The sequence below is a fragment of the Lithobates pipiens genome, unplaced genomic scaffold, assembly GCF_037356315.1.
Source record: "Lithobates pipiens isolate NorthernLeopardFrog02 unplaced genomic scaffold, aLitPip1_a1.2 Scaffold_16, whole genome shotgun sequence".
Taxonomy (NCBI): Eukaryota; Metazoa; Chordata; class Amphibia; order Anura; family Ranidae; genus Lithobates; species Lithobates pipiens.
In genome coordinates this window covers 635113817-635133109 of record NW_027507748.1, presented here as the reverse complement: position 1 = coordinate 635133109, position 19293 = coordinate 635113817, and the positions used below count along the sequence as shown (strand labels likewise).

The following is a 19293-nucleotide window of genomic DNA, read 5'->3' as shown; positions in this document are numbered from 1 at the left end:
GAGGGATTTCCTCTCACTTCCTGTTTGGCTATGGGACAGGAAGTGAATGGAAATCTTCACAATGTGACACGGATGGGGAGGGGGGGATCTGGCATGGGTTATAACCCCGCCATACGTTATTCAAAATGAAAAAAAAAAAGTTTTCTCACCAGTCACCACAGCTGGATTAGAGATCACACTTTCAGTGCTTGGATTACTGAAGCAGAACCACTTAAACCTTTTAAGATGAGGCCCCAAGTATTGATGTGACCCCCACATTGTTTTGACCCCAGTTGTCATTTTCCTATTGTTTTAAAAGTCCAGAAATCCCTCTAAAACCTGGTTCAATAGCCTGAATAGAGTAATTTGGAAGATGTGGAAATGTGGTGTAGTGTCCTCACTGGGAAATTTTCCATCGCTTCCTATCACAGTGACATGGCAGGAAGTGTGAGGAAGTCTTTTCAAAGTAAGGAGAAACAATACCTTTAGGTCTGATGTCCCCATTGGGATATTTTCCCTCATTTCCTGGTATATTAGCATATTAACAGTCTTATTTACTTCCTGTCTGGCTGACATTAGGTGATATAACAAACAGGTACAGCTACAGCGTCCTACGCATGATAATTTTCCAAGGAAAAATAATTATGAGTAAGGACTTAGGGCTTCGGAAGTGATACACCTCAATTACTTTTAGAGAACGGTTAATTAGTTCCACAGAGGATACTATTGCTAATACTGCATGATGGAACAGGAAATCATTAAGAATCTTTAGTATCACAAATAAATGAGATAGATAACAAACAACCTGTTTGGATTGATACAAATTTCTAATTTCCCAGGGTAATTACAATAAATAGAGCAAAAACAATGAAACAAAGTTTTCATACAAGAATTAGGACAACTGGTTAATTGCTATGTATGTAAAAATACATCTGATCCTGCCATAAATAGAATTTTTCTTTTTTGATCCTGCCATGAATTGAATCCCTCTCCTTTTGCTCCTGCCATAAACTTAATTCCTCTTTTTGATTTTGCCATAAATTTAATTCCTTTTGTTTTTGATCCTGCCATAAACGTAATTCCTTTTTTTGACCCTGCCACAAATGGCATGCCTCTTCTCTGATCCTGCCACAAATTGCATCCCTCTTCTCTGATCCTGCCATAATTAGAATTTTTCTTTTCTTTTCTTTTCTTTTTTGATCCTGCCATAAACTGAATCCCTCTATTTTTGATCCAGCCATAAATTGCATCTGCTCTGCTTCTGCCACAATTTTGAATTTTTCTTTTTTGATCCTGCCATAAATTGAACCCCGCTCTTTTTGATCCTGCCATAAATGTAATTCCTTTTTTTGATCCTGTCATAAATTTAATCTTTCTTTTTTTGATCCTGCCATAAACTTAATTTCTCTTTTTGACCGTGCCATAAATTGAATCCCTCTCTTTTTGATCCTGCCATAAATTGAATCCTTTTTTATTGATCCTGCCATAAATTGAACCCCGCTCTTTTTGATCCTGCCATAAACGTAATTCCTTTTTTTGATCCTGTCATAAATTTAATCTTTCTTTTTTTGATCCTGCCATAAACTTAATTTCTCTTTTTGACCCTGCCATAAATGTAATCCCTCTCTTTTTGATCCTGCCACAAATGGAATCCTTATTTATTGATCCTGCCATAAATTGAATCCCCCCCCCCCTTTTTTTTTCCTCTATCTTGACTTTACTTTGTGGTGTTATCACTGGGAAAAAGAGAAAAAATTTTTTTTTACTTGAACATAAGTCTGCATTTTCATCTTCTAAGGAATATTTTTTTCCTTGAAGCAATAAGGTCTTAATATTTTATGTAGCATTTTTTCTACACACTTCTTCTTGGCTCAACAAATTAACTTTTTATATTGCCTTTTTTTTTTCATTCCCCCTTCTCATGTTGGCTACAAACAGGTGTAGTCACTAACCACTTGAATAATTGGTGGAATCAATTAAATATGCTAATTTTTTGTGACACTAACCTGATGGGCCAATGGAGTTTGCATATGTGTATGTGAGTGTGTGTGTATATGTATATATGTATGTATGTATATATATATATATATATATATATATATATATATATATATATATATATATATATATATATATATATATATATATTATTGCCATATCTGTTTTAAACCAGCTACGACTAAGGCTATTGCCGAAACGCGTCAGTTTTATTGTTTTATTGTCACTCTGATGTACCAATAAATGACACTTCAAGGATTACAGTGTTGCCAGCTCTTCTTACTACTGTTAAAAATACATGTAATCACACGTAATAATGCATTAACGCACTTTCACGAATGTATATAAAAATAATATCATGTTGTGTCACATTTCCACAATGAGTGCAGATTAACCACTTGCCGACCGCCGCACGACGATGTACGTCGACAGAATGGCACGGGCAGGCATAAGGGCTTACATGTACGCCCTTGCCTGCCCGCCGGTCGGGGGCCCGATCGGGCCCCCGCCCGGTGCCTGCGGCGGTCGGTATTCGTTCGGGAGCGATCCCGGACGAGGGGACGGCCATTCATTCATGGCCACCCCCTCGCGATCGCTCCCGACGAATGAAAATGTCCCGTGACATCACTTCCTCTCCTGTAATGTAAACACAGGAGAGGAAGTGATGTATTCTCTCCTCCGTGTCGGTATTTTTCGTTCCGGCACCAAGGAGAGAGGATCGGTGAGTTGCACCAACACACCCCACATACAGTAGAACATGCCAGGCACACTCACACCCCCCCCTTTCCCCCCGATCACCCCCCAATTACCCCTGCCCCCCCAGTCACAGTGACACCAATTTGCTTTTTTTTTTTTTTTTGCATTGGTGTCATTTTTGCTGTAATAACTGTTAGGGCAGTTAGGGTTAGCCCCCTTTAGTTCTAATGTGCCCCCCTAACCCCCCCAATAAAGGTTTAACCCCGTGATCACCCCCCGTCGCCAGTGTCACTAAGGCTGGGTTCACATTGCAGCGGTTTATGAGAACGAATGTGATTCGCACCGCACTGCAGTGCAAATCACATCCGATCTCTGTGCGATTCGAGTTCAGCCATACAGATAGTATGGCTGAATTCGCATCGCACCCGCCGCACCCGACGCAAATTCGCACGGGACCCTTTTTTTGGCCCGCAGCAGAATCGGATCGCATGGGTGTTCACACCATGCGATCCGAGTTTGCAGATCGCACTGCGATATGCGAACTGATCTGGGGGTGTCATTAACATTTCACTGACACTCCCAGCAGTTCGCATAGGGCAGTGTGAACTGCCGCCGGGAGGCATGCGATGCGGGAACCCGCCGCGGATTCATGGCGTTCCCGCATCGCTCCAGTGTGAACCCAGCCTAATAAGCGATAGTTTTTCTGATCGCTGTATTAGTGTCACAGGTGACGCTAGTTAGGCAGGTAGGTATTTAGGTTCGCCGCAGCTTTTTATAGCGCCAGGGACCCCCATATACTACCGCATAAAGCCCCCTGATTGCCCCCTAGTTAACCCTTTCACCAGTGATCACCATATAACTGTTACAGGTGACGCTGGTTGGTTAGTTATTTTTTTATAGTTTCAGGGCACCCGCCATTTATTACCTAATAAAGGTTTAACCCCCTGATCACCCGGCGGGTGTCATTTGTGACTGTAATAACTGTTAGGGCAGTTAGGGTTAGCCCCCTTTAGTTCTAAGGTACCCCCTAACCCCCCCAATAAAGGTTTAACCCCGTGATCACCCCCCGTCGCCAGTGTCACTAAGGCTGGGTTCACATTGCAGCGGTTTATGAGAACGGATGTGATTCGCACCGCACTGCAGTGCAAATCACATCCGATCTCTGTGCGATTCGAGTTCAGCCATACAGATAGTATGGCTGAATTCGTGTCGCACCCGCCGCACCCGCCGCAAACTCGCACGGGACCCTTTTTTGGTCCGCAGCAGAATCGGATCGCATGGGTGTTCACACCATGCGATCCGAGTTTGCAGATCGCACTGCGATATGCGAACTGATCTGGGGGTGTCATTAACATTTCACTGACACTCCCAGCAGTTCGCATAGGGCAGTGTGAACTGCCGCCGGGAGGCATGTGATGCGGGAACCCGCCGCGGATTCGTGGCGTTCCCGCATCGCTCCAGTGTGAACCCAGCCTAATAAGCGATCGTTTTTCTGATCACTGTATTAGTGTCACAGGTGACGCTAGTTAGGCAGGTAGGTATTTAGGTTCGCCGCAGCTTTTTATAGCGCCAGGGACCCCCATATACTACCGCATAAAGCCCCCTGATTGCCCCCTAGTTAACCCTTTCACCAGTGATCACCATATAACTGTTACAGGTGACGCTGGTTGGTTAGTTATTTTTTTTATAGTTTCAGGGCACCCGCCATTTATTACCTAGTCTCACTAGTGTACCCCTAAATTTAGGGGTGTCTACTTTCCAAAATGGGGTCATTTGGGGGGGGTTTGTGCCATCTTGGCATTTTATGGCCTTCAAAACTGTAACGCCCTTAGAAAGCCTGAAGGCGGTGCTTGGTTTTCGGGGCCCCGTACGCGGCTAGGCTCCCAAAAAGTCCCACATATGTGGTATCCCCGTACTCAGGAGAAGCAGCAGAATTTATTTTGGGGTGTCATTTCACATATGCCCATAGCATGTGTGAGCAATATATCATTTAGTGACAACTTTGTGTAAAAAAAAAAAAAAAAAAAAAAATAAAAAATGTTGTCATTATTCAATCGCTTGAGGCAAAAAAATAAAATATTCAATGGGCTCAACATGCCACTTATCAATTTCCTTAGGGTGTCTACTTTCCAAAATGGGGTCATTTGGGGGGGTTTTGTACTGCCCTGCCATTTTAGCACCTCAAGAAATGGGATAGGCAGTCGTAAACTAAAAGCTGCGTAAATTCCAGAAAACGTACCTTAGTTTGTAGATGTGACAACTTTTGCGCAAACCAATAAATATACAATTATTGACTTTTTTTTTACCAAAGACATGTGGCTGAATACATTTTGGCCTAAATGTATGACTAAAATTGAGTTTATTGGATTTTTCTAATAACAAAAAGTAGAAAATATCATATTTTTTCAAAATTTGCGGTCTTTTTACGTTTATATCGCAAAAAATAAAAATCGCAGAGGCAATCAAATACCATCAAAAGAAAGCTCTATTTGTGGGAAGAAAAGGACGCAAATTTTGTTTGGGTACAACATTGCATGACCGCGCAATTACCAGTTAAAGCAGCGCAGTGCCAAATTGTAAAAAGACCTCTGGTCATTTACCAGCAAAATGGTCCGGTCTGAAGGTGGTTAAATACATGAATCTCTGCACTAGCAAATAAGGCATATAAATGATTTACTGTATGTGAGATGTGTTCATATTTGTATTATCAACTCTTATGGATATCCTATCATCACTTTGTCCAAGCGCCATTTTTACATATCTGACTTTAGTTGCGTCGCTTATTTGAATTTATTTAAATTCATTGTAAAGCTAATTTTTTTTTTTTCAAATTAAGATAACAAACGGGTTATACTTTCCTGCTCTATGTAATGGTATTGCACAGAATACCTTGAACCTCCTCTTCTGGGGTCCCCCGTTGGCATTGTCTGTTCCTCCTTTTCTCCAAGTGACCCCATAGCAAGCCACTTACTATGGGGGAATTCATGCGGGCGCATTCCCAAGCTGGGCTGTGTGCGTCCATAGACACACAGTGTGGCTTGGCCCCTCCCCTCCTAACAGGATTTGACTGACTGCAGCAGGAGCCAATGGCTTCCGAATAAGATTGCTGCAATCATTGTGTGGCGATTTACGCAATTTCCGGCTCGTCCTCCTTCCCCCCTGCTGCCTTCTGGGAGACACACAGGTCCCAGCAGACAACGGAACCATTCAGAAAGCACAGAGCGACTTTCGCTTGCGCAGTAGGAAACAGGCTGTGAAGCCGCAAGGATGCTGGTGGCTGCACCTGGAGCCGATAGATGGATCGGCTTGGGGTGCCGACATCTCGGGCTCCCTGGACACGTAAGTGTCCTAAGTGTCCTGTGAAGCCACAAAGATGCTGGTGGCTGCACCTGGAGCCGATTGATAGATCGGCTTGGGGTGCCGACATTGCGGGCTCCCTGGACAGGTAAGTGTCCTGTGAAGCCACAAAGATGCTGGTGGCTGCACCTGGAGTTGACTGATGGATGGGCTTGGGGTGACGACATTGCGGGCTCCCTGGACAGGTAAGTGTCCTTGTATTAAAAGTCAGCAGTTACAGTATTTGTAGCTGCTGACTTTTATTTATTTTTATCCCAGGCTGAAACTCCTCTTTAAGGTAAAAACGGTTTGTGCCTTCCCCCCCTAAACACCTACCTGACACCACTCTCGATCCAGCGCTGCTCTATTCCTGCATTCACAGGCTTTACTGAGAGGAAAAAAATAAAATAAAAGTCAGCAGCTATAAATACTGTAACTGCTGACTTTTAATACAAGGACACTTACCTGTCCAGGGAGCTCGCAAAGTCAGCAACCCAAGCCGATCCATCCATCGGTTCCAGGTGCAGCCACCAGCATCCTTGCGGCTTCACAGCCTGTTTCCTACTGCGCAAGCGAAAGTCGCTCTGTGCTTTCTGAATGGTTCTGCTGTCTGCTGGGACCTGTGTGTCTCCCAGAAGGCAGCAGGGGGGGAAGGAGGACAAGCCAGAAATTTGCGAAAATTGCCACAAAATTATTGCAGCAATCTTATTCGGAAGTGGGAGCGGGTATCTGGTTTTGATAGGTATCCGCTTCCACCTCACCCTGAAAGGTGCCAAATGTAGCAGCGGGTGGGTGGGGGGGGGGGTCTGAAGCTCTGTTTTAATCTAGAGATTTAATTAAAGTGGTGGTAACCCTAAAAAGAAAAAAAAAAGGGAGATCCTGTTCCCTTATAGCAAATTTAACAGCACAGTACTTGTGTGGTCTAATCTGCGCCTCTCTAAACTGTAAAAAACCTGCCCGATCCTGCCATTTCCTGTGTCTTCCTCTGTGAGCTGACCACAAGAATCATGTCTGCTGAGCCCTGACCACAGTGGTCAGTTTGCATACCTCCGCCATCCGCAGCTCTCCTCTGTCCTCCTCACCCCCTCCCTCCCTGCCTGTCAGCTCCATGTCTGTGTCTCTGTCTAAGATCCCCCCACCGCTATTATTTAAAAATAAAAGATTAGCAATAATTGTTACTGCCAGCCCCTCTATTATAAACAAGGCATAACACACAGGGTAAATTATTTTCTAAAACTAAGCTTGTAAATATAGTTTTACAGCTATCTTCAGGCCGGTCATGCGACTCCCGGCCAGTCTCCTACTCCGATCCAAGGCTTCTGCGGGAGGGGCTAAGGGGCTACCTGACCTCTCCGGCTGACATCAGTGGGAGATCTCGGCCCCTCCGGCAGTAGCCCTGGATCGGAGTAGGAGACCGGTCGGGAGTCACGTGACCGGCCTGAAGATCACTGGAAAACAGTATTTACAAGCTTTGTTTTAGAAAAACATTTACCCTGTGATAGGGATGGAGGCAGGCATTCCTTTAGTGCTAGCCTCATTCAAAGTTCCGAATATCCTTTTTCTTTTTTCCTTCAATGATTATCAAACACCTGGGATGGAAGCACACATCAGTAGTATTATTTTTGTTAGCATGTATAGGCTGTTGTTATAAATGGTCCTATAGTTATTACTTATTCAATTGTATCTAGGTTAATGCGTCCCGCTCGGACTGCATCCGCGGGCCCTTGACGGCGATTCTGGTCTCGCTAATCTGTCCGCCATTGCCGGCCTCCATGTGCGGAGGTATGCTATGTGGGTTTCCTCCCTTCTCCCCGCCTGTTGGTCATGTGGAGGGGGCGGATACTTGGTCTCTGTTCACGGACGTCATGCTATATGTGCCGGGCACTAGGTGTCCTCGTGGCGCACTGGTGCCGTCGGATGGCCACTCTTCTGCGAACACACTGGGGAGATGGACCGGCGCTAATTGCCAGATGGCTGAGCCGCCCAGGTGAAAGCTGTCCTACTCTCCGGTAATGTGTTCGCCTGCGTGACGCCCGTGTTTGGAACCAGGATGGTTCTCCATTGTGGGCACTTCACAGGTTGGGCTATACACATCTCCCTCTCCCTCCCTGCACAATCACAAACAATTTTGACACTAAGTTCACTCACCTAATCACTTTACGTTTCTTCATTGTTTATACCCCCCTTTTTTTTTCTTTTCTTTTTTTTTCTTGTTTTAGTGGTCAGTGTCTTTTGCTAGTTTGATAGTTTAATCATGTTTTCCTTTTTGCCCCCTTGTCACTTCACCACATTTCCAATACATATATTTTATACACAACACATACACAGATCCATATGTGGTCTGTTTCACATAGATCCCTCACATAGATATTTCCATTTATTTCACAGGCCTTGCATCTACCCACCCTGGGAGTGCCTATGTTGGTGGCTACCTTTCCCGCAGGCTGCCCCGGTGCTTGGTGGCTATGCACTGCGGCTCTTTCTGCGAACCCTGATGCTGTTTTACTGGCCCGCTGATACAGACAGGAGTTGGACGCCTAGCCTTAAAATCAATTATAACAATCAAATTATTTTGTCAATTTTTACTTAATTTAAAAAAAATATTCTTTTTATACAATTTGTAGAATTATCCCATGATGTATGCTCCTGATGAGCGGTTGGAATACCATGAAACGCATAGAGCCTTTAGCCATTATCTTCTATCTCAATCATGGAAAATCAAGATTCATATGATCCTCTCTGATTCACAATTTTATTATTTAGGCATTTTTAATCCATTTTTTAATTTATTATTTAGTTACCACGGTTATCTTGGCCATTTTGGGTTCAACCACAGCAAGAAACGTATATACATGCATACTGTTCTTTGTGTTTTATGTGAATGTTTTTTGGATTGTAAACTATTATGAAATATTAGTCCATGATTTATTGTATGGAGGCTGTATGCCCAGAGCATTTTAGAGGTTGATGCCCAAAATGTTTGTATGACATATCATGGACTATACAAAATAAATATTTATTATAGTCACTTGGCTTATCCTCTTACTGATGTGTGCTTCATTTAAAGTCCCAATTCTGTTCTCTCCTCTCATTTACCCTGTGTGTTATGCTTCATTATAATACAGGGACTGGCAGTGAATATCATTTCTGTGGTAACAACCAATTTAAGGTAAAAAAAAAAAAATAAGCTTTTTGCCTTTAGAACCTATTTATTAAATATTTGTGAACAGGGTTTTCTTTTCTACTTGCATACAGTCAGTAAATTACAGTCAGTAAATTACAGTCAGTAACAATTTCAATATTACAATGCTGAAGTACAGCCATTAGATGGGACATACCATCAAAAACAGCCAAACAGAGATGGAGTACAAATACAGTAACCAAGTTTTAGACATATTTATGCCAGGATAAGTAGAACCATCTTCAAGCAGTAAGATGATAAGGTATCCCTGAGACAGACAAACGATATACAAGTATTACTAGTATGAGAATAGTAGGATGGTCCCTCTTCTATCACCCAGGTGAAGTGTGAAGGAAGGATGTTTTGATGTGCAAGAGACATACTATGTCTCTGCTGCAATAAAGTATTCTTATCTGCTTGTTCACAATGTACACTGAGCTGCGTACGCTCAATTTCGTCAGTTGCCGAGAGGAACTAATGCATGTGTGGTAGTGATGTCATCCCATCAAAAATCAGAAACTGGAAGACCAGCCAAAGATGTAATCGGCCACAGAGGGTGATCAGGGACAAGGCCTCGCTGGAGTAGAGGTAAGTATAGTTCCACTTTGAAGTGAATGTAAACCGCCATCAAATGAACTTTTCATATTTGCTCCCATTTTGTCTGGTAAATATACTATAGAAAGTGTCTTGTTAAATCTGTTTGATAGGTGTAAAAATGTTGACGCTGATTCTAGATCAGTCCGTTCCTGTGCATTATACAATGTTATCTCAAACAATGCTATCGGGATGTGTGTTAAAACTACAGACAATCTCCCCCATATTACAAAGATGGGGGGGGGGGGGGTGGTTCTGTAGCCCTGGCACACTTCCTGTCCTGTAGCGACATTTTTCCTCCATATATACAAAACAGTGAGTGAGCATTGTTACCCTAGAACAGGAAGTATGTTGCTAGCATTATAACCAGGTGAAAATAAAAAGGTAAAAAGAAAACAAATGCAGTCACATTTAAGAACTGCAATACATTTTTTTTTTTTCCCTGTATGTTAAAACTTTTGATTCTGAGGTCCAGAATGTCAACGTTAGATTTTCTGACCTCTCACCTGTCAGTCTATCATTACTTTGATACTTCACAAGGCTGGGTTCACACTGCAGCTGGACGCGGCTCGCAGCAAGGGGGGAGGGCTTTCACACTGGAGCGGTGCGCTAGCAGGACGGTAAAAAAAATCCTGCTAGCCGCATCTTTAGAGTGGTGAACGGCTCCTACCCATTGAAATCAATGGGGCAGAGGGGCTATACCGCCGGGAAAGCGCCACTGCAGTGGCGCTTTTGGGACGGTTTTAACCCTTTTTCAGTTACTAGTGGAGGTTAAAACCTCCCCGCAAGTGGCCAAATACCGCCACTAAAATGACGGTAAATCGCCGCTAAAAATAGCAGCGCTTTACCACCGACGCCCACACCGCCCCAGTGTGAAAAGGGCCTTAGGGCTCATTTACACTTGCTTCGGCTTCAACAAAGCTTTAACAAGGCTTTGGACAGGCTTTGTTAAAGCGGGAGTCTGCCGGGAGTCCGTCGTTTTTTATTTTTTTTGTTTTTTGTTTTTTTTAAAGCCAGCAGCTCCAAATACTGCAGATGCTGACTTTTAAAATAATGACACTTACCCGCCCAGCGTGCCCGCGATGTCGGCACCCGAAGCCGGTCTCTCGATCGTCTCTCGGGTGCTGCCGCCGCCATCTTGGGTATGGGAATCAGGAATTGGAGCCTTTCGGCTTCATTTCCCGGTTCCCTACTGCGCATGCGCGAGTCGCGCTGCGCAATAAGGATGGTCCCCGCTGTCTCTGGGATCTGTGTGTTTCCCAGCAGGCAGCGGGGGACCTTCGGAAAGGGGCGTAGATTCTGCGGAAAGGGGGATACCTTCTGCAGAATCTACGCCGGAAGTGGGTGCAGATACCTGTACTGTACAGGTACCTGCACCCCCCTCCCCCCTGAAAGGTGCCAATTGTGGCGCCGGAGGGGGGGAGGGTTCCAATGAGCGGAAGGTCCACTTTAGGGTGGACCTCCGCTTTAAAGCTCTCTGAGTCAAAGCCTCTGTCGCTAAATAAAATGGTTAGCTTACAGTCCTGTTTACACCTGCTTTTTCTTTGCTGCGGCTTCCCTTCAAACATTATACCCCATGTACCTTCAGTGGTGCTTCAAAGCGTCTTCAAAGCCTCCATAGAAGACTATAGCAAAGCCCCCTTGAAGCCCCATTGAATTGAAGCCCCACTGAAGCCTCAAGCAAAAGCAGGTGTAAACAGAACTGCAAGCTACCATTTAATTTAGTGACAAGAGCTTTGACTGGCGTTCAGAGAGCTTTAGCAAAGCCTGTCCGAAGCCTTGTTTTGAAGCAAGTTTAAACTAGCCCTTACAGAGAGCGATTGATAAGACAGAATGAGCTTAGAGATGGGCAACGAAAATGGTGAAAGGTCTGGGGCTAAAACAGATCAAGAAAGATTTCAGGAACTTAATGACCAGCCTCGTTTTGAGATTTTGGTGTTTACATGTTTAAAGCAGTTTTTTTTTTTTGCTAGAAAATTATTGCTCTTGCTCTACCGATCGCGGCGATACCTCACATGTGTGGTTTGAACACAGTTTTCATATGCAGGCGCTACTCACGTATGCGTTTGCTTCTGCACACGAGCACGGTGGGACGGAGAGCGTTTAAAAAAAATGTTTTATTATTATTATTTATTCTACTTTTTATTTTTACACTGTTTAAAAAAAATGTCACTTTTATTCCTATTACAAGGAATGCAAACATCCCTTGTAATAGAAAAAAACACGGCAGGTCCTCTTAAATATAAGAAGTCACGTTTTGACATCGCTTCCGCCCAGCAATTGTATGGAGACAGGTGGGCACCATCTTCCCCTCAGTCATCTCCATACTGAGCCAGCAGCAGGACGCGATCGCTGCCGCTGCCGACAGCTCCGGTAAGCCGCAGAAGGCACCAGATCGTCGCAGGAGTGGGGGCGCCTCTGCCTCCTCCGATAAAAGTGATCTTGCGGTGAATCCGCCGCAGGGACCACTTTTATCTTGTAGCGGACTGCCCTCTGAAGAAGGGGATACCGGGGTTATGGCAGCTAGCTGCTGCCATAACAAAGATATCCTCCTTTAAACAGCTGCCGTAAAATTGCGGCGGGAGGTCCATAAGTGGTCTTGAAGGGAAAATGGTGACATGATTGAAACCTTTGAATACATTAGGGGTGTGAATAAGGTTCAGGGGGGCTGTATTTTCAATATAAAGCTAAGATCAAGAGCATGGGGTAAAGACCTCAAACTAATAGAAGAAAAGTTAAAAACTAACCATAGAAAAGTGTTATTTTACTGAATGAATAGATGATGCTTGGAATGGACTTCCAGCAGAGGTGGTGAATCGGGCAACAGAACGTGGATTCAAACATGCTTAGGAGAAATCTAGATCTATACTCTAAATTTTTTAAAGAAAACTAAATGGGGAAGACTCAAAGGACTAAAGTCTGTCTTATCCAATGCACCCAAGATTAATGAGCAAAATGCAGTAATTGTAGGAACCAATTGAAAACGATCTCTTAAAATGACCCAAATACAATAAACCAAATGTTATTGGCTGCTGTGGTTTACAGCATCTTGGGCAATGGAGAAACCGGACAACGGCAAGATAATGCTTGAGGGTCCAAGCTCCAGAAATCGAAGGGCTGCGGAGTTATATTCTACGACTCTCTCTATATCCTACAATGCCATAAAAATAAAGATGAACATGGAAATGGACTTACCTGCTCGCTCTCCTCATCCTCCTGAGAATCTCTTGCACTGGGAGCCCCAGACTCCAAGCTTGGTGGCCCATCATGTGGATTATGGACAGTTACCGACGCTAACTGTTTTTTTACCTCCATCTGCTTCCCGTCCACCTTTACGTTCCTGTCTACGCTGTCCTCATCCAATATTATTTTACAAAGAATTATCTTAATACAGAACAATGAGGATTACAATAACAGAACAAAGTGTAAAAATGAAGCTAGTCCACTGTCTGATCACTGGAAGAGAAGTTCTTTAATGATCTTTACCTCCAGCCTTTATAGGTTGGAAGGCTCTGCACTCAGCTATTCACATATTCAGACTATTCAAATCTCTTCCTCTTTGATCCCATGCTGGCTCTGCACACTGCCAGACTGCTGAGCGCAACTCCGCCGTGCCTCCCATTCATATCAAATAGCAGCTCTACTGATAGTTATAATGACTCGGCTAGATCTACACAGCCCTCGTGTGCAAATCACAACACGGCTCTGACCAATCATGGTGCCTTGTATTATTAACCACATGACAACTTTATTATTAATAAGAATAAAAATTATATTACTACCACGACTGGACAAATTTCAGCCAATGTTTCTGAAATATTTTACAGCAGAAGCCTTTAACTTTGCTCTATTGTTACTAGTGTCCCCCATCTACTGTAAAGTGTCTGCTGGCTCCTGTCAAAAAGCGGATTCCATGCTGAACATTTAACCCTTCCGTGACCAAACGTTATTGCTGCCTTCATCCCCAGATCAAATTTACCAGCATGGGTAAATGGGCTTTGGGTAACTTGGCAATAGCTCTATGACAAATCCCCCTGCCTAAACTATTTTATTTTATTTTTTTTACATTTTTCTTAAGGAAATGTGTGGGTGGGTACAGCGGGAAAGACACAGAGTCCGGTTGCAGATACATTTAGAACTTGTATTGCAGAAAATGCCAACTACAAACAACCCCACACTGGGGTGGCAGGTCCTTTAGCGGTAAATCTCTGCTAGTTTTAGCCGCTAGTTTAACTGCATTTTTTGCCCGCTAGCGGGGTGCTTTTAACCCCCGCCAGCGGCAGAGGAAGGGGTTAAAACCGCCTGTGTTACGACGCTACCAAACCGATTTTCAGGTGCTTCGGAAGCACTCCCCATTAATTCCAATGGACAGGGGAGGTGTAGGAGTGCTGTATACAGTGCTCCTACACCGCCCCAAAGATGCTGCTAGCAGGACTTTTATTCCCATCCTGCAAGCGCACCGCCCCAGTGTGAAAGCACTCGGGATTTCACACTGGGAAGACAGTTTTCAAGTGCTTCACAGGCACTATTTTTAGCACTAAAACGCCTGAAAACCGCCTCAGTGTGAAAGTCGTCTTAGGGTAATACTTACAGTTCAGCTCTTGGCAGAGAGGCTGCGGGTTATAATGCATCAACAGCATCAGCCTTCAGAGGGGGGAATATGGACTGGCCGGTCCAGTACCAAAAGTGAGGCTACAGTACAGAATTGTGAATCTCTCCAATTGTCTACTCATCTAGAACCTTTCCCTGCCGCCACTTTCCCAGACAGGCACTCTGACAGGTACTCTTTCCCTACTCTAGTCGCTTCACAAAAATGCGCACCCAAAACCTGGTGGTAGGAACTTATAAAGATTCTGCTGAGCCAAAGATGGCCACCTGGATGTCACTTGTAATGTCAGCCTGTGCCTAGATGCTTTATTTGCTCCTCACTATCTCATACTCCATAATGTTGTGATATTTCATTTCCCTTTTAGTGAATGTGTACTCAATTATCTTAATGTTCTTTGTTTTATATCACCTCTATCTATGGCACATTATTTATGCAGTACAGCATGCTTGTTATACTCACTGTGGAATCTAAGGGGTTAATCCTCTGCATTGTGTAAAAAAGCAGTTTGATTCTGTCTTCTCTGATCCTCCCCTTCTTTCACTGTCCTCAAACCATCTCATGATAGGACAGTGGCTAGGGGACAAGCTGCACATGCTCAGTTTGGTGTGTATTGCTTTTTTTTCTTGGGAAAGTGCATGCGATCAGCACAGGGCCAATCAGCACTGTCCAAACTGAGGGTCATGAGTCATGTAGCCTAATAGGACAATCAGAGGAGAATGAAAACCCCCTCCTACAAGCTTTAACCAGTGCTTGGCTAGATGCTGATAGAAGTGTTAAAACTACTCTAACTGCTGATGAGAAAAGGTATTTAGCAGTTTATATTTTTTAAACTATTGTATTTCCATGTTCTGTGTACTGTGGGAGATCCGATATAGTGAATACAGGGTCCTGGGTTTAGTAACACTCTAAACATGGTGTTAGTGTGGGACAGATGAGGAAGTTTTTAGATCACAATATAAAATAGAATGATTCTTTATGCTACATTAAAGCGGGATTCCACCCTAAAGTGGAACCTCCGCTGATCGGATCCCTCCCCCCTCCGGTGTCACAATTGACACCTTTCAGGGGGGAGGGGGGTGGAGATACCTGTCAAAGACAGGTATTTTCACCCACTTCCGGGCATAGACTCCCGTGGGAGTCTACGCCATTTCCTGCCCTGCCGCGCTGTCTGCTGGGACACACACGGGTCCCAGTGACAGCGCGGAGATTTCCTATTGCGCGGCGCGGCTCGCGCATGCGCAGTAGGGAACCGGGAAGTGAAGCCGATTCGCTTCACTTCCTGATTCCCTCACCTAGAATGGTGGCGACAGCAGCCGAAGGCCGAGCGATCGATCGGCCTCGGCTGCCGGCATCGCTGGAACCCGGGACAGGTGAGTGTCCATTTATTAAAAGTCAGCAGCTGTAGTATTTATAGCTGCTGGCTTTTAATATTTTTTTTTTTGGCGGAATCCCTCTTTAAGAGTTTGCCCTAGCTCCTATTTGCCAGCATTATACAACTTTACCAGGACAGTCTAACTTAAACTGGTGGAAAAGTTTTGGTTCTATACTGGATATTTTAAACTATCTACAGGTACACCAAAAAGTATAGAGTGAAAACGGTGCAGCGCTAGGAATCAAATGTTGAGTATTGACATATCAACATACTGTGATATACAAAATAAATTGTGATTAGCATAAACAAAAAACTCTAAGGGCCCGTTCACACAGGGGGCGATGCGAGGCGACACGACTTGCCTCGCCGCGACCTGCCACGACCTCAGCGGCGACTTGCAAATGACTTCTGTATAGAAGTCAATGCAAGTCGCCCCGAGGTCGCCCAAAAGTAGTACAGGAACCTTTTTTCTGAGTCGGAGCGACTCGAGTCGCTCCTCTTAGAACGGTTCCATTGTACAGAACGGGGGCGACTTGTCAGGTCGCGGCACTGCAAGTCGTGTCGCCTCGTGTCGCCCCCTGTGTGAACCGGCCCTTACACCATCGTCTGATTTATAGTGTCTTTAATAAAGTGCACTGTGCAAATTGTAAATCAACATTGGAGTATAGTCCCATTGGTGATTAAAACATAAATTTGTTAGTATATATTGATGGGAAGGAATCCAGGAGTGTAGGGCTAAAGGAGTCACCGCCGTGTGTGCATCCACCACCCAGGGGAGAAGAACCGGAAGGATTTGCCCCCTTCCTGACCAGGCCACTTTTTGCGATACAGCACTGAAAATTGCGCAGTCATGCGACATTGTACCCAAACAAAATGTATGTCTTTTTTTTTCCCCACAAATAGAGCTTTCTTTTGGTGGTATTTAATCACCTCCCCGTTTGTTTGTTTATAGCGCAACAAAAAAACAAAAAAAGAGCGACAATTTTGAAAATAAAACAATATTTACTTTTTGCTATATTAAATTTATCCCAAAAAAAAAAAATTCATCAGTTTAGGCCAATATATGTAGTCTTCTACATATTTTTGGTAAAAAAAGAACAATATTGCGATAAGCATTTATTGACTGGCTTGCGCAAAAGTTACAGCGTCTACAAAATATGGGATAGATTTATGCCATTTTTAATATTTATTATTTTTTTTTACTAGTAATGGCAGTGATCTGCGATTTTTAGCAGGACGGCGACATTGCGGCGGACAGATCGGACACGTTTGACACTTTTTTGAGACCAGTGACATTTATACAGTGAGCAGAGCTAAAAATAGCCATTGATTACTGTATAAATGTCACTGGCAGGGAAGGGCTTAACAGTAGGGGGAGGTGTTTCTAACTGTGGGGGCAATGAACTGACTAGGTGAGGAGAGAGATCTCTGTTTCTGATCACTAGGAACAGCAGATCTTTCTCTACTCCCCTGTCAGAACGGAGATCTGTTTGTTTACATTGACAGATCCCTGCTCTGGCTCTCTGATGATCGATCGCGGGTGGCTGGTGGACATAGCGGCCGCCGGCCATGCGCATCGGCTCTGGCGTCGCGGGTGCACCCCCTATCCTTCTTAAAGCGGTCGACGTACATTGTGCAGCCATGCCAACCTGCCACAGTATAATGACGGTGACTGGTTGGCAAGCGGTTAAATACGCTTACCAGAAGATCAATCGGGCGCAACACACTCCTGATCCCTGCATTCTGAGCGTAACATACTCCTGATCCCTGCATTCTGAGCGTAACGCGCTCCTGATCCCTGCATTCTGAGCGTAACGCGCTCCTGATCCCTGCATTCTGAGCGTAACGCGCTCCTGATCCATGCATTCTGAGCGTAACGCGCTCCTGATCCCTGCATTCTGAGCGTAACGCACTCCTGATCCCTGCATTCTGAGCGTAACGCGCTCCTGATCCCTGCATTCTGAGCGTAACGCGCTCCTGATCCCTGCATTCTGAGCGTAACGCGCTCCTGATCCCTGCATTCTGAGCATAACACACTCCTCATCCCTGCATTCTGAGCGTAGCACACTCCTGATCCCTTCATTCTGAATGGGGCCTTACACTAGATTCACACCTATACGCTTTTTAGCTCTTTTAGCTAAGCGTTTGGGCTCTATTTTGGGGTTAACAATGTATCATCACCCACTGTAGATCACAAAGGCAGTGCGATTGAACACTATGCAGGAAACACACATGGAACATGCCTTTCTGGCATCATGTTCTGGTGTGAACCGGCCCTAACAGGACACTGGGCCCGGTAATCTTTGACGTCATCATTGTTGTTCAAGTAGATTTCCGTCTCTAAGGTTGCCTACCCCTGGTCTACTGCTTTATTCTCACAGTGTGGTCCCAAACCCCCCCAAAGGACACTAATGGCACTCCCAGGGGGTGGCGCTTGACACCGTGGATTCTCTGTCTTCCCAGCCCCTATAGGGCCAGACAAGGAAGCACTGCTTAAAATCAGGAGGCACTCGGCTCCTCTGAACCCTCCATGCCAGGGAAGTACTCCTTACCCAAACCTTACATGATGCATGCTATATTCAGTTTCCATTGCCCATCGGGACGGTCCCTCAGGGACACCCATCATATCAGCAGGAGCACTATACAAAACCACCTTTTCAGGCATAAGGCCAGAATGACTGTGAGCACCTGCACTGGACACTGACAAGAACAGAAATTACACTTGATCCTAATTTAGTACACCACATGGCACAGTGTATAAAAGGCAGCGACACATTCAAGGGCTAAGACTTCAGAATGGTAGAAAGGTGTATGAGATGGTTGTATAAATTACCACAACAGATTCCACCCAAAGTAAATTGGGTAACTTAAGTGGAGATACCCTTTAGGCCCCTTTCACACGACAAGCCCACTCGGATCCAACTTGTCCGTTTTTCAGTCGGATCGAGCGGGCCATCCCATTGACTCCTATGGGGAGACGGATGTCAGCGGAGATGGGTCTGCTGACACCGTCTGCCATCCGGATCTGGATGAAATCTGATGAAAACGGACATGCTGTGCGTTTTCATCCGATCTCTCCATAGGAATCAAAGGTCGCTCCGACAGGTCCCTTCCCCGCTCAGTGAGCAGAGACAGACCTGTTCATCCAGCGGAGATAAACTAAGCGATCTCCCGCTGAGCTGGCGGACTCCGCTGAGTGGATCCGCCTCACGTGGAAGGGGCCTTATGGCCTAATTCACACCTATGCAAATTGCAGTTTGCATATTTCAATACATTCTTTTCATCTATTGAAGTCTATGGAAACCAAAAATCATAAAAAAAAAAGTCCCTGGCCCTTCCAATAAAATGCACAGATGTGAACTACATCTATAGGAAACCATGTTAAAGAGGAAGTAAACCCTGATGGGTTTACTTCCTCTTTGATTCCCTGCAAAGGAATGCAAAGGTTCCCTGCAAAGGTAAAGCATAATGGACTACTATGCATCGCATATACTTATCTGACACAGGAGGCCAGCAACGTGCACCGCT

The 19293-nt window shown here is 44.6% G+C and overlaps 1 protein-coding gene across 2 annotated transcripts in view; it reads right to left on the bottom strand.

The window, feature by feature from the left end:
• The window catches only part of ATP7B (ATPase copper transporting beta), a 100275-nt gene extending 86845 nt beyond the window's left edge, over nt 1–13430 (bottom strand). The window contains exon 1 of one of the 2 annotated variants that reach the window (XM_077484224.1): nt 13271–13430. Coding sequence is in view for 1 of the 2 variants with exons in the window: in XM_077484223.1 (XP_077340349.1) it covers nt 12980–13099 (120 nt within the window). In the remaining variant the exon portion in view is untranslated. Of the gene's footprint in view, nt 1–12979 lie in introns of both variants that reach the window. The other variant, XM_077484223.1, reaches the window with a different exon arrangement.
• Between the last annotated feature and the right edge of the window lie 5863 nt (nt 13431–19293).